Source organism: Schistocerca piceifrons, chromosome 4 (assembly GCF_021461385.2).
Source record: "Schistocerca piceifrons isolate TAMUIC-IGC-003096 chromosome 4, iqSchPice1.1, whole genome shotgun sequence".
Lineage (NCBI taxonomy): Eukaryota > Metazoa > Arthropoda > Insecta > Orthoptera > Acrididae > Schistocerca > Schistocerca piceifrons.
This window is the reverse complement of record NC_060141.1, coordinates 637,749,618-637,764,842: the sequence shown is the minus strand read 5'-3', so window position 1 is coordinate 637,764,842 and position 15,225 is coordinate 637,749,618. Positions and strand designations below refer to the sequence as shown.

Below are 15,225 nucleotides of genomic sequence, written 5' to 3'. Positions count from 1 at the left end.
CGCCCCAGTTGTACGGACGACGTAGCTAGCGATGCACACTGATGAAGCCTCGCTCATTTGCAGAGCAGAAAGTTAGATTAGCCTTCAGCTAAGTCAATGGCTACGACCTAGCAAGGCGCCATTAGACATTGCATGTATCTAAAGAGTCTCACTTGTATCGCTACAATCTCCAGATGTACCAAAAGGATGGATTAAAGTTAAGTATTCCAGAAGCTATGTACTTTTCTTTATAGCATTCATTACGTATCCTGTTTCAGACCTCCCGCCATCCTGCTTTAGCTTAGCGCGTGCCTTTTGGCTTCCTCTCATTGTGTCTAGGCTGTCTTGTCTAGACACAACACTGGTTGCTTCTTATGGCTTGACCATAGTACTCTGATAGCTGATTGATGCTTTTGTCTAGTAGACGACTCTGAATAGTCTTGCCATCAGAGAGCGGCCTATTCAACATCTCCTGTTGTAATGGTGTGCAACATTGTAAGCTGTAATGTAGAGAGTGCCATGAAATGCATATTGTTATCACATGAGGAGTTTAATAGTAGCTGGTGAGTTTGTAAGGCAACCGCTAGAGGTGCTCTTTGTTTGGCATCAGCAGTTGTTTTGTTAATTGACACTCCAAGGGAGTAGACAGTGAAAACTTCTTTACATATTAGAAGCAGCTCACGATTAGCATTAATTTGCTGCAGTTTATAAGTTGCAAGTTATCTTTAACATGTATGTGTTAATAAATATTTGTTGTTCAAATTTATAGAAATTCCAATAATTTGTGTGCTATTGTGGATGATTTATCTGAATACACACATGTAAGTAGTTCAGAACAGTTATAGCCATAGCCACTCTGACACTGGTGACCCTGATGTGATAAGCATACTGATATTAGAAGAATAAGTACAAACTGTTGTGACTGACCAAAGGAGCTTCACCCTATTAAAATGCATGCACACTGAAGGTCCATCAGTGTCATGAAATGCCATGTAATTATCGCCATTCTGGTCTTACAGTCTGGCACTATAGTTTGTGTAGATGGAAACTAGTTTTCATTATGCAGGAATAACCACAGGTTCTATGAGGTTTGTTCTGGTGTTCAGTCAGCTTGACCACCACTATGCAGCTGAATTTGAACCCGTAATCACAGCACCTCCTGCATAAGATTTGTATGGTAAACTGAAAACAGAGTTGATTTGCTGAGTGTATGCATCAAAAGAGGAGCAGGTGCCTCAAGTGTTAATGCATTATGGACAGGAAGTTATTGCAGTACTTGACATACCTGCATAGTAAAGTTGATGCATACACTCTGGAGTAGTTCTCTTCCACCTCATGTTAAAGCCATAGCAGCATCTCTGATAGAAATGCATTTAGACACTGTCGCATATCTGTTCAATATGATTCAGGATGCAATAATTCCGCCTCAATTGGCACTTTAGCAGTGCCTTGCGATAGTACCTTGTCATTGGCAGTGACATGAGCAAATTATGATTGCCTGTGAGACCAAAAAGATTGCTCTGGCTAGTCAAATGAGTGAACTGCTAACTCAACAAAGACGTAGGTCATTACCACAGAAGGTCACATATTCATTCCAGAATGAACTCGCCTACAGTGTGTTGGTATCATTGGAAATTTGAGGATCAGGCTCACAAATGCACCTCACCTTGCACCTACCTAAATGGCAGAGGCAATCTGATTGCTGGACAGTCTGTCAACATCTCTTTGTTAATGACCAGATGACCAGACAGACATTTGTTATGAACTAAGATTTGTCCGTGTTCCCATGAATTTTCCTGTGTAATTGCCAGACACCAACTTTGTTCTACCATTCTACTGCTGCTAACAACTCATTGATAGTCACTTATCGACAGTTGTCCTTGAAAAGTGCTAATATGTTATTTTTATTTTATTTTTTTATTTACACGTCAAGTTCCGTAGGACCAAATTGAGGAGAAAATCTCCAATGTCATAGAACATGTCAGGACATGAAATTACAACTTAAAAGTAATAACAGATAAAATAAAATGTTTATGAACCCAAAAAAGTCATGCCATAAATTTAAGTAAACGTAATCAACGATACAACGAGAATCAGCTTAATTTATTTAGGAACTCCTCAACAGGATATAAGGAGTGATTTATGAGAAAACTCTTCAGTTTCAGATTGAAAGTGTGTGGATTACTGCTAAGATTTTTGAATTCTAGTGGTAGCTTATAGAAAGTGGATGCAGCAGTATACTGCACATCTTTCTGCACAAGATTTCACTAATCATATGCCCATTCTGTGAAATTAAAATGTCAGGTTTTGTTGAATTGTGTGTTAGAAACTGTAAAAACTGAGTCTTACTGTGATTTAGCAGCCTGGAATACTGATTTTCAGGGCTTCTCATGCAAGTGTCATTTTCAGTGTCCCAAATGTGCTACCTATTATGCAGACATGATTGTCAGGTTAGCTCAGGATCATAAAGTTCAGACTAGGGCAGGGGCGGTGATAAGGGGGAGAGAGAGAGCTATGGGGGCTATAGCCTCCCCCTCCCCATCTGGAGTGTCATATTACATTGGGTAAAATGACTTCCGATATCAGCAAATATATTATTCCAACAGATCCAATCTTTTTTTTTTATATAATTATGTAGCAATATAGGTTGCAATGTATTCTAAATACATTTTAACAAAAGAATAAGAGCGGCAGACAGCTTGCTACCTAAACCAATAAATATCATTTAACTTAAAATAGGCGTCTTATTATTTATTAATACACATTTTTTACCCTGAACTCTAAAACAGTTACCAAAAACTACTCTACGCAACACCAAATTTTACCAATTTGTCCTTGTACAATGTACAATCCTTCCTTAGCCAATGTTGCCCAAAATGAGGAACCACATGAGCTTACTGTGGTGGCAAGGGATGTCCTTTCTGATAATTGGCAGGTAGTGTAACTGGGTGTGTGTGGTAACCACCAGCCCTTGGTGCCTCATGGAATACCCCAGGTGGTCTTGCCTTCCGCTTAGTTGCTGTGTGTTGCTGCCATTGGTGATGCCAGTGCAGTGGCATCACAGCACTGCCTATCCTCACCCATGATAAACTCGGCACGTTTGCACCACTTTGCATTGTAATTCCCACCAGCGGCATTTTTATGGTCTTCAGCATTGATCTCCATCCATTGGCCAAGCCAGCAGTCCTGCCCTAATTGTCATTTGTTACATGTCCACCATGAATGCCTATACATTGAGCCCATGTGTGGGGAATACCAATGGATAGGTCATCCGGCAACTGTTTGTGACAGTCAACAAGCTGTGAGTCAGTCATCAGATGCCCTGGTGTTTTCACTGGACTCTGGGGCTGCCTCCGACAGCATGCATGTGTTGCTCAAGCGTATTTTGCTGATGGTGGTAATGGGTGAGTGATCAGACAAATTTCAAGTAGACGTAGGAGACTGTCAGCCTAATTAACTCAGATATGTGCAGGCTCTTGGGATGCCCACAGTTGCAACAGCCACTCCATCAGATTGTGGCTTTGATAAAAAGGCCATTCCTTTGCAGGGGCTATTCTCCATTTCTATGCATTATAAGAATCTGGAATGGCAACTCATTTATTAGTGGTCAATTCACTGTTGGCACAAAATATCTTTGGGGTCAAAGTGTTTTCTGTTTTTGGCTTCCAGATTATTGACAAACTGCATTTAGTGCCTCAGTATGTTTCTTTTTATGATTTGGATTCCTTACTGTGGTCCCAGAGCCTACCGTTTCAGAATACCTTGGTCTGAGTTGTAAATTTTGAGACACTTTGCTCTTAAGCCATTGGTGGTACTCAAATTTTGTCGTCCCTGCTCTATTCCCTCCACCAAGCATCTGCATCAGCTTACATAATGCTTACCTGCAATTTATGTTGGATGCAGTTTCTAGACTTTCCTAGTCCTCAACAACTCCTTTGGAGTCATCTGCACCAGGGATTTACCAACGGTATTTGGAGCAGTTGATTCAGGAAATTCCCTGTTGCATCAATTATCTTGATGAGATCTGGGTCACAGATGTACATAACCTTCAGTCAGTTTTCCATTGCCTCCGGAAGAATAGCCTCCATTGCAAGCTGGAGAAGTGCAGTTTTTTTCTCTCCGAAGGTACATTTCTTGGGTCATGTGCCTTGTAAAGATGGCATAGTCCCCATAGACAACCTCATTGAGGTCACTGTCAACCAACCAGTGTCCAAGAACCAGAAGGAGCTCCAGTCCTTTGTGGTAATATTTTGCATTGTGCTCATTTCATACCCCAAGCCATGCATACCTTCCAGTCTCTTAACCAGTTTTTCCAGAAGACTCTTGAATTTGTCCGGTACTGGATTGTCAACTGGCTTTTCAGTCTCTCAAGCTGCATTTGTGCTCTGCTCCCTGCCACATCGGAACCTGGATAGCACTGAACAGCCCCTTGCTTAGGCATCATACGTGCTTTCCGCTGCACAGCATAATTATTTACAGGTGAAAAAAGTGCCACTAGCTATTGTTTTTGGGGTTAAAGATTTCCACCTCAGCACTGACCACAAGCCATTGGTTTCCTTATTTGGCCCTCATTCCGAGCTGTCAGACAAGACTGCCCACTGGTTGCAGTGGTGGGCCCTCTTTCTAAGTAAATATTGTTATGGCACTTGTTAGTGCTCCATCGTCCAGCCTGCCAATGTTGATGCGCTGTTGCGGCTACTAGTAGGGTCCGATATTGAGGTTGATCAGCAGAAGGCTCTTGTGTCTACAATGGATGATACCTTTCAGCAAACCCTGTCAGACTTCCTGCTGATGGCATGTGAAGTCAGAACCACCATGGCCATCGACCCATTTTCCTGAAATATTATTTCGGTAGTCAGGTTGTGTTGGCTAGAGTGTGTCTCTTCAGGTGTGGATCAGGTCTGGCATATATTTTTCCTCGCATATGATCACTCTGTGTTGTCTATGGGGTTTTCATGCTTGCCACAGAAGAGCCTTGCTGTTGTGTAGTCATTCCCCTGGTGTTCCATTCTGGTATACTCCAGTTGCTGTGTGCGTCACACTGGGGTATGACTTGTATGATGGCATTGGTGTGATATCATATCTACTGGCTGGCAATCAGTTGTGACATCAGACATCTGGTGCATTCTTGTGAGGCTTGTGCATGGGACCAGGCTGCTCTGCTGTGCCAGTTCTCTCCTTGGCCAGTTCTGAAACACCCTTAGGAGAGGGTGCACATCGATTTTTTCAGCCCCTTTTTGGGCAGCATGTGGTTGTTGGTGGTTGATGCATTATCCTATTTCCCATATGTAACCAAGCTGTCCTCTATGTCAGTAACTTCCAGGGTTCAGATGTTGTCACTTATTATTGCCATTGAGGGATTCCCCAGGACCCTGGTTCCTGACAACAGTTAGCAATTTGTGTCGCAGGTTGCCATTGAGGGATTCCCCAGGACCCTGATTCCTGACAACAGTTAGCAATTTGTGTCGCAGGAGGTATCCAGTGAAGTAGTGCCACTGCATGGAGGTTGATATACAGCCCTGTGCAGGTAGGATCAGCCCAGTTCATGATCAATGATTAAGATGACCTCATCATTTTCAGTAGGACACAAGGGTATATTATGTCAATAGGACACAATGGTATATTATGTCTTACATTGAGGTGACAAAACTCATTGGATAGCGATCTGCACATATTCAGGTGGTAGTAGTATCATGTACACAAGGTATAAAAGGGCAGTGCATTGGCAGAGCTGTCATTTGTACTTACGTGATTCATGTAAAATGGTTTCCGATGAGATTATGGCTGCACGACAGAAATTAACAGACTTTGAATGCAGACTGGTAGCTGGGGCTAGATGCATGGGATATTCCATTTCAGAAATCATTAGGAAATCAAATATTCCTAGATTCACAGTTCAGGTGTGCCCGTGAATACCAAATTTCAGGCATTATCTCTCACCATGGGTGATGCAGTAACCAGCAGCCTTCACTTAATGACTGAGAGCTGTGGCATTTGTATAGAGTTGTGAGTACTAACAGACAAGCAACACTGCTTGAAATAACAACAGAAATCAAAATGGAGCATATGACAAACTTATCTGTTAGGACAGTATTGCGAAATGTGGAGTTAATTGGCAGTGGCAGCAGACGACCAATAACTTTGCTAACAACATGACATTGCCTGCAGCGCTTCTTCTGGGCTCATGACCATATCTGTTGCACCCTAGATGACTAGAAAACCATTACCTGATCAGTTGAGTCCCGATTTCAGTTGGTAAGAGGTGATGGTAGGGTTTGAGTGTGGTGCAGACCACATGAAGCTAATGACCCAAGTTGTCAACAAGGCACTGTGCAAGCTGGTGATGGCTCCATAATGGCGTGGGCTGTGGTTACATGGAACTGAACCAATAATGGACTCAAAATGGTTATGTTCAGCTACTTGGAGGCCATTTATAGCCATTCATGGACTTCACATGCCCAAACAACAATGGAATTTTTATCAATGACAATGCACCACGTCAAAAAATGTTCACGATTGTTTTGAAGAAAATTCAGGACAATTCGAGCAAATGATTTGGCCAACTAGGTCACCCAACATGAATCCTATTGGACATTTATGGGTCATTATCAACAGGTCAGTTCATGCACAAAATCCTGCTCCAGCAACACTTTCTGCAGAGAACGACTTGTTGAGTCCATCCCACATCGAGTTGCTGCACTATACCATGCAAAAGGAGGTGTGACCTGACGTTAGGAGATATTCCGTGACTTTTGTCATGTCAGTGTATGCTGAACTTTAACTGTGAACTTTATATCTACGTACTTGAAGTGAAGAGTTTTGTAAAATTGTTCATATCCATTGATACTTTAATATTCAGAGACAGCTGTAAATACTTAGAACACTTCTGTGGAATTGGATTATACAAAGTTATCCATCGTGTGTAAATCGATCTTGTAATGTTGAACTAATATTTTACATGTTCTAGTTTCCTCTCGTTCTCCTCTCAGAGCAAGTAAGGAACACACTGTTGTACTGATGATTGTATTTTCTTATTTGCAGAACACAGATAGCATTATTTCTACCCACTTTGTGTGAGTGCACTGAAGTGCTAATCATTTTCATATCCAAGCAGATACTGGAGTTCTTGCTGACTTAGTATTTGCAGCATGCTGTCTTCATGGTTCTGCAATTATATTGGCCAGGAGTACCAAAAATACACGCTCTGTAATGTATGTGGTTCATAATAACAAAGTAATTCACAGCTAATTATTTACAGTATAGCTACCTTAGCAACAACCAATCACAGCACTAGTTTAATCATGCCATTTTTGCTGTTCACAGCGTCATATCACACTGTTTCCTCAACTGCCGGCCACTAATCAATTGCTGATGACCATTGTGGATTGCTACATAATTACTGTGATTTGTCCTTATATGGTTTGTTTCTCAGTGTGATACTTTTCTTTTATGGAATGTGTGAAGCTAACAATGAAATTGCTTAGAGTGTGATAAGACTATCATGATCCTGTAAGGGTAATGCGATACTGCACGTTAATGGGGTATTTTCTTACCATTGCCAGTGTAGATTGTATGAGTGACATTCAATAAGTAATGCAGCACATTTTTTTTGAAAGCAGGTGATATTATTCAGGATTCCAATTCACCATGTTCCCCGCTCTTTTGGATAGAAAAGTGTAGATTTCAACATAATCTCCATTCAGCACGATGGCCTTTTGCCACCTTACTGGGCCGGCCTTTGTGCCTCCGTGGTACCATTCTACAGGTCAGCGCCAGAGCCAACATTGAGCTGCATCAATAACCTCTCCATTATCCACATACTGCTTCATGTGGAGTGCATCCTTTGTTGGGCCAAACAGATGGAAGTTAGAAGGTGTGAGATCGGAGCTGTAGGGTGGATGAGGAAAAGCAGTCCAGTGAAGTTTTGTGAGCTCTTCTCAGATTCACAGGCATGTGTGAGGCCTTCCATTGTCATGGAGAAGGAGAAGTTAATTTGCATTTTTGTGGCAACGAACACACTGAAGTTGTTTCTTCAGTTTACTGAGGGTAGCGCAATACATTTTGAAATGATAGTTGCACTATGAGGGAGGACATCAAGCAGAATAACCCCTTCAGAGTCCCAGAAGACCATCACCATGACTTTACTGGCTCAGGGTGCAACCTTGAACTTTTTCTTTGGGATAGAGGAAGCGCGGCACCTTTCTGTGCATTTCCGTTTTGTTTTTGATTCAAAGTAATGAACCCATATTTAATCTCTTTTGATGATGTTCAACAAAACATTGCCACAGTCAGCCTTGTAACATGCAAGCAGTTCTGCACAGATGGTCATTCATTGCTCTTTATGGTATTCTGTTAAGTGGCAAAGGAACTCAGTGCGTGCACGCCTTGAGTACCCCAACTGGTGGACAAGTGTGTCAGCACTACCGACAGAGATGTCCAGTTGAGCACTGAGGTGTTTGATTGTGATCTGTAGATTGCCTCGAATGAGTGTGTCTGCACGTTCCAATGTTGCAGGAGTTACAATGGGGAGCAGCTGACTGGCCCACAGGAGACTGGACAGGTTTGCATTACCCTGTTCAATGATGACAGATGCCTCACCCAATGACCCATCATGCTTTTGTTCACTGCAAGGACTCTGTAGACATTCTGCAAGTGCCTATGAATATCTGTGATGCTCTGGTTTTCTGTCAAAAGAAATGCAATGACAGCTTTCTGCTTGGAAAGCACCTCCATTACAGATGCCATTTTGAAGGCTATGTATAGCACTACCACCAATGGGAACTTCATGAAACTATATGGCCTGAAGCAGGAATAATCTGTGATGTCCCACAACAAATTCCATGTTTTTAAACCAAAACTGGCTGAGAGGAAAAAAGTGTTGTATTACTTATTGAATGCCTTATTAGTATGGGACTGCATAGCTCCTGCTACAAGAGCCATATTGCACTTGTGAGAAATAACATCCCCCCTTCCATGCTCTACTGTCAATCATTTTGTTATTCTGATCTAGGTATAGATTGTGGTTTGTTCCTACAACAATGCCACTGTTTTCTCGTGGCAACACAATGCTACCTTCCTGTAACTCTGGCTTCTTCAGTTGCTAGTGAAATTTGAATGTGGTTGCAACAAGATGGCTTCTCCTACAATTCTAAGAGTGAAGCATAAAATAAGTAGTAGGAAAAATAGGTGTCAGACTGAGATTCATAGGAAGATTCTTAAAGAAATGTAACTCATCCATGAAAGAAGTGACTTACACAACACTTGTTCAACCCATTCTTGCATATTGCTCCTCAGTCTGAGACTCATACCAGGTTTGATTAACAGAGGAAACAGATGAGATCCAGTGGTGAGTGGTGCATTTCATCACAGTATTGTTTAATCAATACAAGAAAGTTACAGAGATGTTCAACTAACTTCAGTGGCAGATGTTACAAGAGAGATGTTTACTATTGAAATTCTGAGGAGTCCATTGAGGAAGAATCAGACAATGTATTACTTCTTTCCACAAACTTCTTACAAAATGGATAAAAAGTTCTCGGTTTACTTGCTGCATCAAATTAGGATAAAATACCGAGCTTTTGATGACTGCCTCTGTTATCTTCATCAGGGGTAAAACTTGATGTGGCAAGTAAATCGAGAACTTTTTATGGAAGGACTCCGTGGCAAAAGACTTCGTAGTCATATTCTCACAAAACGACCACAACAAGAAAATTTAAGAAATTAGAGCTAATATGATTGTTTACTGAAAAATCATTGCTGTTCACAAATGAAACAGGGCAGGGGAGATCAGATAGTGGTACTCTCCACCACACACTACAGGTGGCTTGCAGAGTACAGATGGAGCTCTAGATGCATGTCACAAATTTCGTAAAAAACAATGGGATCTGGCTAGTTAATGCATCCTGTAGTCTCATCTCAACAAATGGGATGCTTCTGACCCCAGTTACTTTTGAAAAAAAAAATTATTTCATTAAATTTTAGTCACTTACCAAGCATTTTAATCTAAGTGATGCTTCTTTCTTATACTGGTGCAAATGTGGCGGGTACTGTCGGTTGATGCAAGTTTACTGCCCCAATAAGCAGCTGCATTGGCAGATGATGGAGCAAGTTAAATGCTCTTGCCGTTGTTGAATCTGTTGTAATATTATGTGACCTACTTTGAATTACTAATGTGCTTCGAAATATGGTACTTCTTCATTACCAGTATGCTTTTGTGACTCTGTTCTTATTAGACAATGCACTTCACTGATAATAGTATAACAGGAACCTATGACCAAATCCAGGTACAAATGAAGGTCAGAAATAGGACAGCACATCAGAAATCAAGAGAGTAACCCAGATACTAAAATCAAGGACAATAGTGTAGTTTATTATATGAGGATATTTCAGATAATTAGTGAGATTTGATTGTTAACTAGAACAGCATGTAAACAAGACCAACTACTGTGAGCATCAGCCTTCATTCTTTCTTTTTGTGTGTCACATGGCAGATCACATTGACAAAAGTTGGGATTGATGAGAATGTGGGATGTCTGGCATGATGTCTGGCATTAGACACATTTAGATAAGGTGCAGGATCTGAATTAATTTATAGCATTGAAAGCAGCTGTTTCTTGCAGCAACAGGGCTATACATAATATTATGAATGAATGAAAACTGAAATTGCAAACTTTTTAGTCCTGTTAGTTGCCATGCTTAATCACTTTCCTTCTTTGTGGATTGTTGCTGTATTGGTCCATGGATGATAGTGCATATGTGACATGTTCTGAAAAGCTGCATGTGAAATTTTGATTTTTCTGTGTGGCATATCTTGTGTTCTATTGCTCACAGGTACAAAGGGTCAAGTTTTCTGGATACCCATTGGCCTAGTGACCCCTGATGTATCCATCAGAAGAATGGTCATATCATAGCTATTTTACGTTATATGTTTAAAATTTAAACGTTACATACACTCCTGGAAATGGAAAAAAGAACACATTGACACCGGTGTGTCAGACCCACCATACTTGCTCCGGACACTGCGAGAGGGCTGTACAAGCAATGATCACACGCACGGCACAGCGGACACACCAGGAACCGCGGTGTTGGCCGTCGAATGGCGCTAGCTGCGCAGCATTTGTGCACCGCCGGCGTCAGTGTCAGCCAGTTTGCCGTGGCATACGGAGCTCCATTGCAGTCTTTAACACTGGTAGCATGCCGCGACAGCGTGGACGTGAACCGTATGTGCAGTTGACGGACTTTGAGCGAGGGCATATAGTGGGCATGCGGTAGGCCGGGTGGACGTACCGCCGAATTGCTCAACACGTGGGGCGTGAGGTCTCCACAGTACATCGATGTTGTCGCCAGTGGTCGGCGGAAGGTGCACGTGCCCGTCGACCTGGGACCGGACCGCAGCGACGCACGGATGCACGCCAAGACCGTAGGATCCTACGCAGTGCCGTAGGGGACCTTACCGCCACTTCCCAGCAAATTAGGGACACTGTTGCTCCTGGGGTATCGGCGAGGACCATTCGCAACCGTCTCCATGAAGCTGGGCTACGGTCCCGCACACCGTTAGGCCGTCTTCCGCTCACGCCCCAACATCGTGCAGCCCGCCTCCAGTGGTGTCGCGACAGGCGTGAATGGAGGGACGAATGGAGACGTGTCGTCTTCAGCGATGAGAGTCACTTCTGCCTTGGTCCCAATGATGGTCGTATGCGTGTTTGGCGCCGTGCAGGTGAGCGCCACAATCAGGACTGCATACGACCGAGGCACACAGGGCCAACACCTGGCATCATGGTTTGGGGAGCGATCTCCTACACTGGCCGTACACCACTGGTGATCGTCGAGGGGACACTGAATAGTGCACGGTACATCCAAACCGTCATCGAACCCATCGTTCTACCATTCCTAGACCGGCAAGGGAACTTGCTGTTCCAACAGGACAATGCACGTCCACATGCATCCCGTGCCACCCAACGTGCTCTAGAAGGTGTAAGTCAACTACCCTGGCCAGCAAGATCTCCGGATCTGTCCCCCATTGAGCATGTTTGGGACTGGATGAAGCGTCGTCTCACGCGGTCTGCACGTCCAGCACGAACGCTGGTCCAGGTGGAAATGGCATGGCAAGCCGTTCCACAGGACTACATCCAGCATCTCTACGATCGTCTCCATGGGAGAATAGCAGCCTGCATTGCTGCGAAAGGTGGATATACACTGTACTAGTGCCAACATTGTGCATGCTCTGTTGCCTGTGTCTATGTGCCTGTGGTTCTGTCAGTGTGATCATGTGATGTATCTGACCCCAGGAATGTGTCAATAAAGTTTCCCCTTCCTGGGACAATGAATTCATGGTGTTCTTATTTCAATTTCCAGGAGTGTATTTCCCACAGCCCAGGAAAACTGAGCAAATCAGTTGGTTGTTTTGCTTTAGGTGTGGTCCAGGCTGGACCTATGGCTTATAAAAGCATCATTTGTTCATGCGTGGTTCCTGAGAAAACTCCAAACAATCATGTTTTTTTGGGTATGAAAAGTACTAATAATGGGGATAGCCACTTCATTAATTTCTATTCACTGCAGATCATTGTAATTTTTGCCATAAGTTCTTAAAATAATGTTCTCTGACACCTACAAAACTTTTTTTATATCATTATCTGTTACCAAGATCGAGAGGTTCAAGTTTACCCTACTTATGCAGAAAACCACAAAAACCGGTTTTTAGGCACTTTTGCAATGTTGGCTGCCATTATCTAAATAACTAACCATAGAAAATAGCTCAAATTTTTACTGTACATTCTTTAGACATTTATCTTGAAATGCCATTTCCCTGTTTTTGAAAATCTGTATCCTTTATCAGGACACACCTGAAAAACCATGACTTTTGTGTACCACATGTACCAATTGTGGGGATGGCCACTTCTATAGTTTCTGTTCATGGAAAATTGTCAAAATTTTTACCATATGCTCTTAAGATGACTTTTTCATGGAACCTTCAAACTTTTTTTGATATCACTATTCATAACTGAGGTTTAAATTTACCATACTTATGCATGTAATACATGGTCTGAGATTTAAATGCAGTTTTAACTGCTGTTGTGAACAGATGGCAATGGCTCTGGGGTCATTGCAATAGTTCTTAAGTCACCAATCAGTGTTTTTAGTTGCTATTCTTTCACCAAAAAAACTTTATGATACATTGTCTTTGTATAATGGTCACTCGCACCTATAAAGGCTGTCTTGATTTGGAAATTATTTGATGATGCCACCTGGCAGTGTAAGCACTCACAAAAATTATTTTGTTATACAAAATTCTTTGTACTTACACACTGCTATGTTTGGCATACTGTAGATATAGCCTAAAAATGTTATGCATTTGCATGTAAAACAGTCTAAGATGAACTGGATGGGAGTGCTGTGCTCGCTTTAAGCAAGAGTAAGCATCTATTTTGTGGTGTGGTCACTTTACAGCTTACATTTGTGCTACTGCTGTAAAAATTTTTTTAAAAGTTTTTTAGTTTAATATAGGGCTCAATTTGCATTTGGAGAAAATGAATGGTGAACATTATGTAAAATTGGAAAAACTGCAAATTCAATAGACTATTTCTAATCACGGTTTTACTCTTTTAAGACAGAACTCATAGGCTAGGCATTTTTGACGAATTGTGATTGGTGAGCAAAGTATCCAGAAAAAATGTAAAGCAAATGATTTGCTGTTAACCTTAAATTATGCATACTTATTTGTTTACCTATAGAATTCTTTTTACATAAGCAGGGAAAAGAAGGGAACTAGACAAAAAAATGCTCCTGTAAGAGCAAAAAAAGGTGAATGTGTTCTTCTTTAAAAGACTCCGATAGAAAAGTGGGGAACCAGCTGCCTCAATCCTCATTCCACCTTTCTGATTAAAAATTGGGGCATGCAAACATAATTGCATTCTTTTAACACAGAGCATTCTAAAGCCTTTAGCCAGTTTCTCTTTGTAGTTAAACCTTGATATTCAGCATCTATGTCTCACTGCTACTGTCTCTTTCCAAAAGTCTCCTTTCTCTCCCACTGATTTCCAGTATTTCCCAGTGCCATTGTCGCCTGCCTCACTTACACCATCTTCTTTTGTCTTCCTTTCCTGCTCTCACTGTCTCCACTATTCGTCCAATTTATATTTTCCCCTATGCTCATGTGTTTAGAATTTTGGTCCAAAATGTGCCCTCCCCTATACCCATTTGTCTCGGAGGGTTCAGACTGCCCAAGTCTATGTATGGTCTCCATTCATCCTTCATTTCCATTGTCTTCTCTCCCTTATGCTCCCATTGCTTCAATCTCCATCCATTTCTCTTTTATTGTCACTGTCCCTCACTGACAATCAACCTCTCCTCACAGTTTGGCTCCCACTGTTATTGTCGTCATCCGTCTCTCCTTCTCTTTCATTGCTGCTTTCACTCTCCCACCATCACTGTCTCCTCTATCTTTTTTCTTCCACTGGCACTGTCTCCTCCCTCTTTCACTGCCACTGTCTCTCTGCTATTCTCTTTCAGCACTGAAAGTGTGAATATGTTCACATGCTAAAATTTTTGAGGAGGAATGCAGAATCAGGATTGAGGCAGCTTGTTCCCTACTTTTCTCTCAGAGCCTTTTCAAGAGAAAGACATTCAACTTTTTCTTGCTCCAATAGGAGTGTTTTTCCAGTTGTTTATAAATACTCGTATTACATTATTTCACATTCTAGGTAGCTGTACCATAAAAGTATGTTGTATAGATGGGATTAGATATTTTTGTTCTTTGATATAATTGTTTTGTAATTCTTCTTCTGGATGATGTCATGTCTATCTCTACTTGAGAAAGGAAATAAGATATCACTATAGCATCTTTATGCTTCAAATTTCTAATTTGGTTTTTTATATATTTGTATTATTTTCAGATAGTGTATGGTCACTTCAGAAGTATGCAAAGTTAGAAAATGGTTCTTGGGTGCAAGTTGATGGCAATGGAGATCTAGACCTCATAAAACAGGTTTGCTTTTAATCTGTAGTATTTGCACACTATTGTTCTGTTGCTATACAGTACTAGGTGTATCATACACTACTGGCCATTAAAATTGCTACACCATGAAAATGATGTGCTACAGATGCAAAATTTAACCGACAGGAAGAAGATGCTGTAATAAGCAAATGATTAGCTTTTCAGAGCATTCACACAAGGTAAGCGCCAGTGGCGACACCTACAACATGCTGACAGGAGGAAAGTTTTCAGCCAATTTCTCATACACAAACAGC

General features: G+C 41.7%; 1 protein-coding gene across 1 annotated transcript in view; it reads left to right on the top strand.

Moving 5' to 3' along the window:
• Positions 1-15,225, top strand: part of LOC124796082 — a 101,404-nt gene that overhangs the window by 37,566 nt on the left and 48,613 nt on the right. Inside the window, exon 3 of the mRNA XM_047260168.1 lies at positions 14,871-14,962. Coding sequence (XP_047116124.1) covers positions 14,871-14,962 — 92 coding nt within the window. The remainder of the gene's footprint in view (positions 1-14,870; positions 14,963-15,225) is intronic.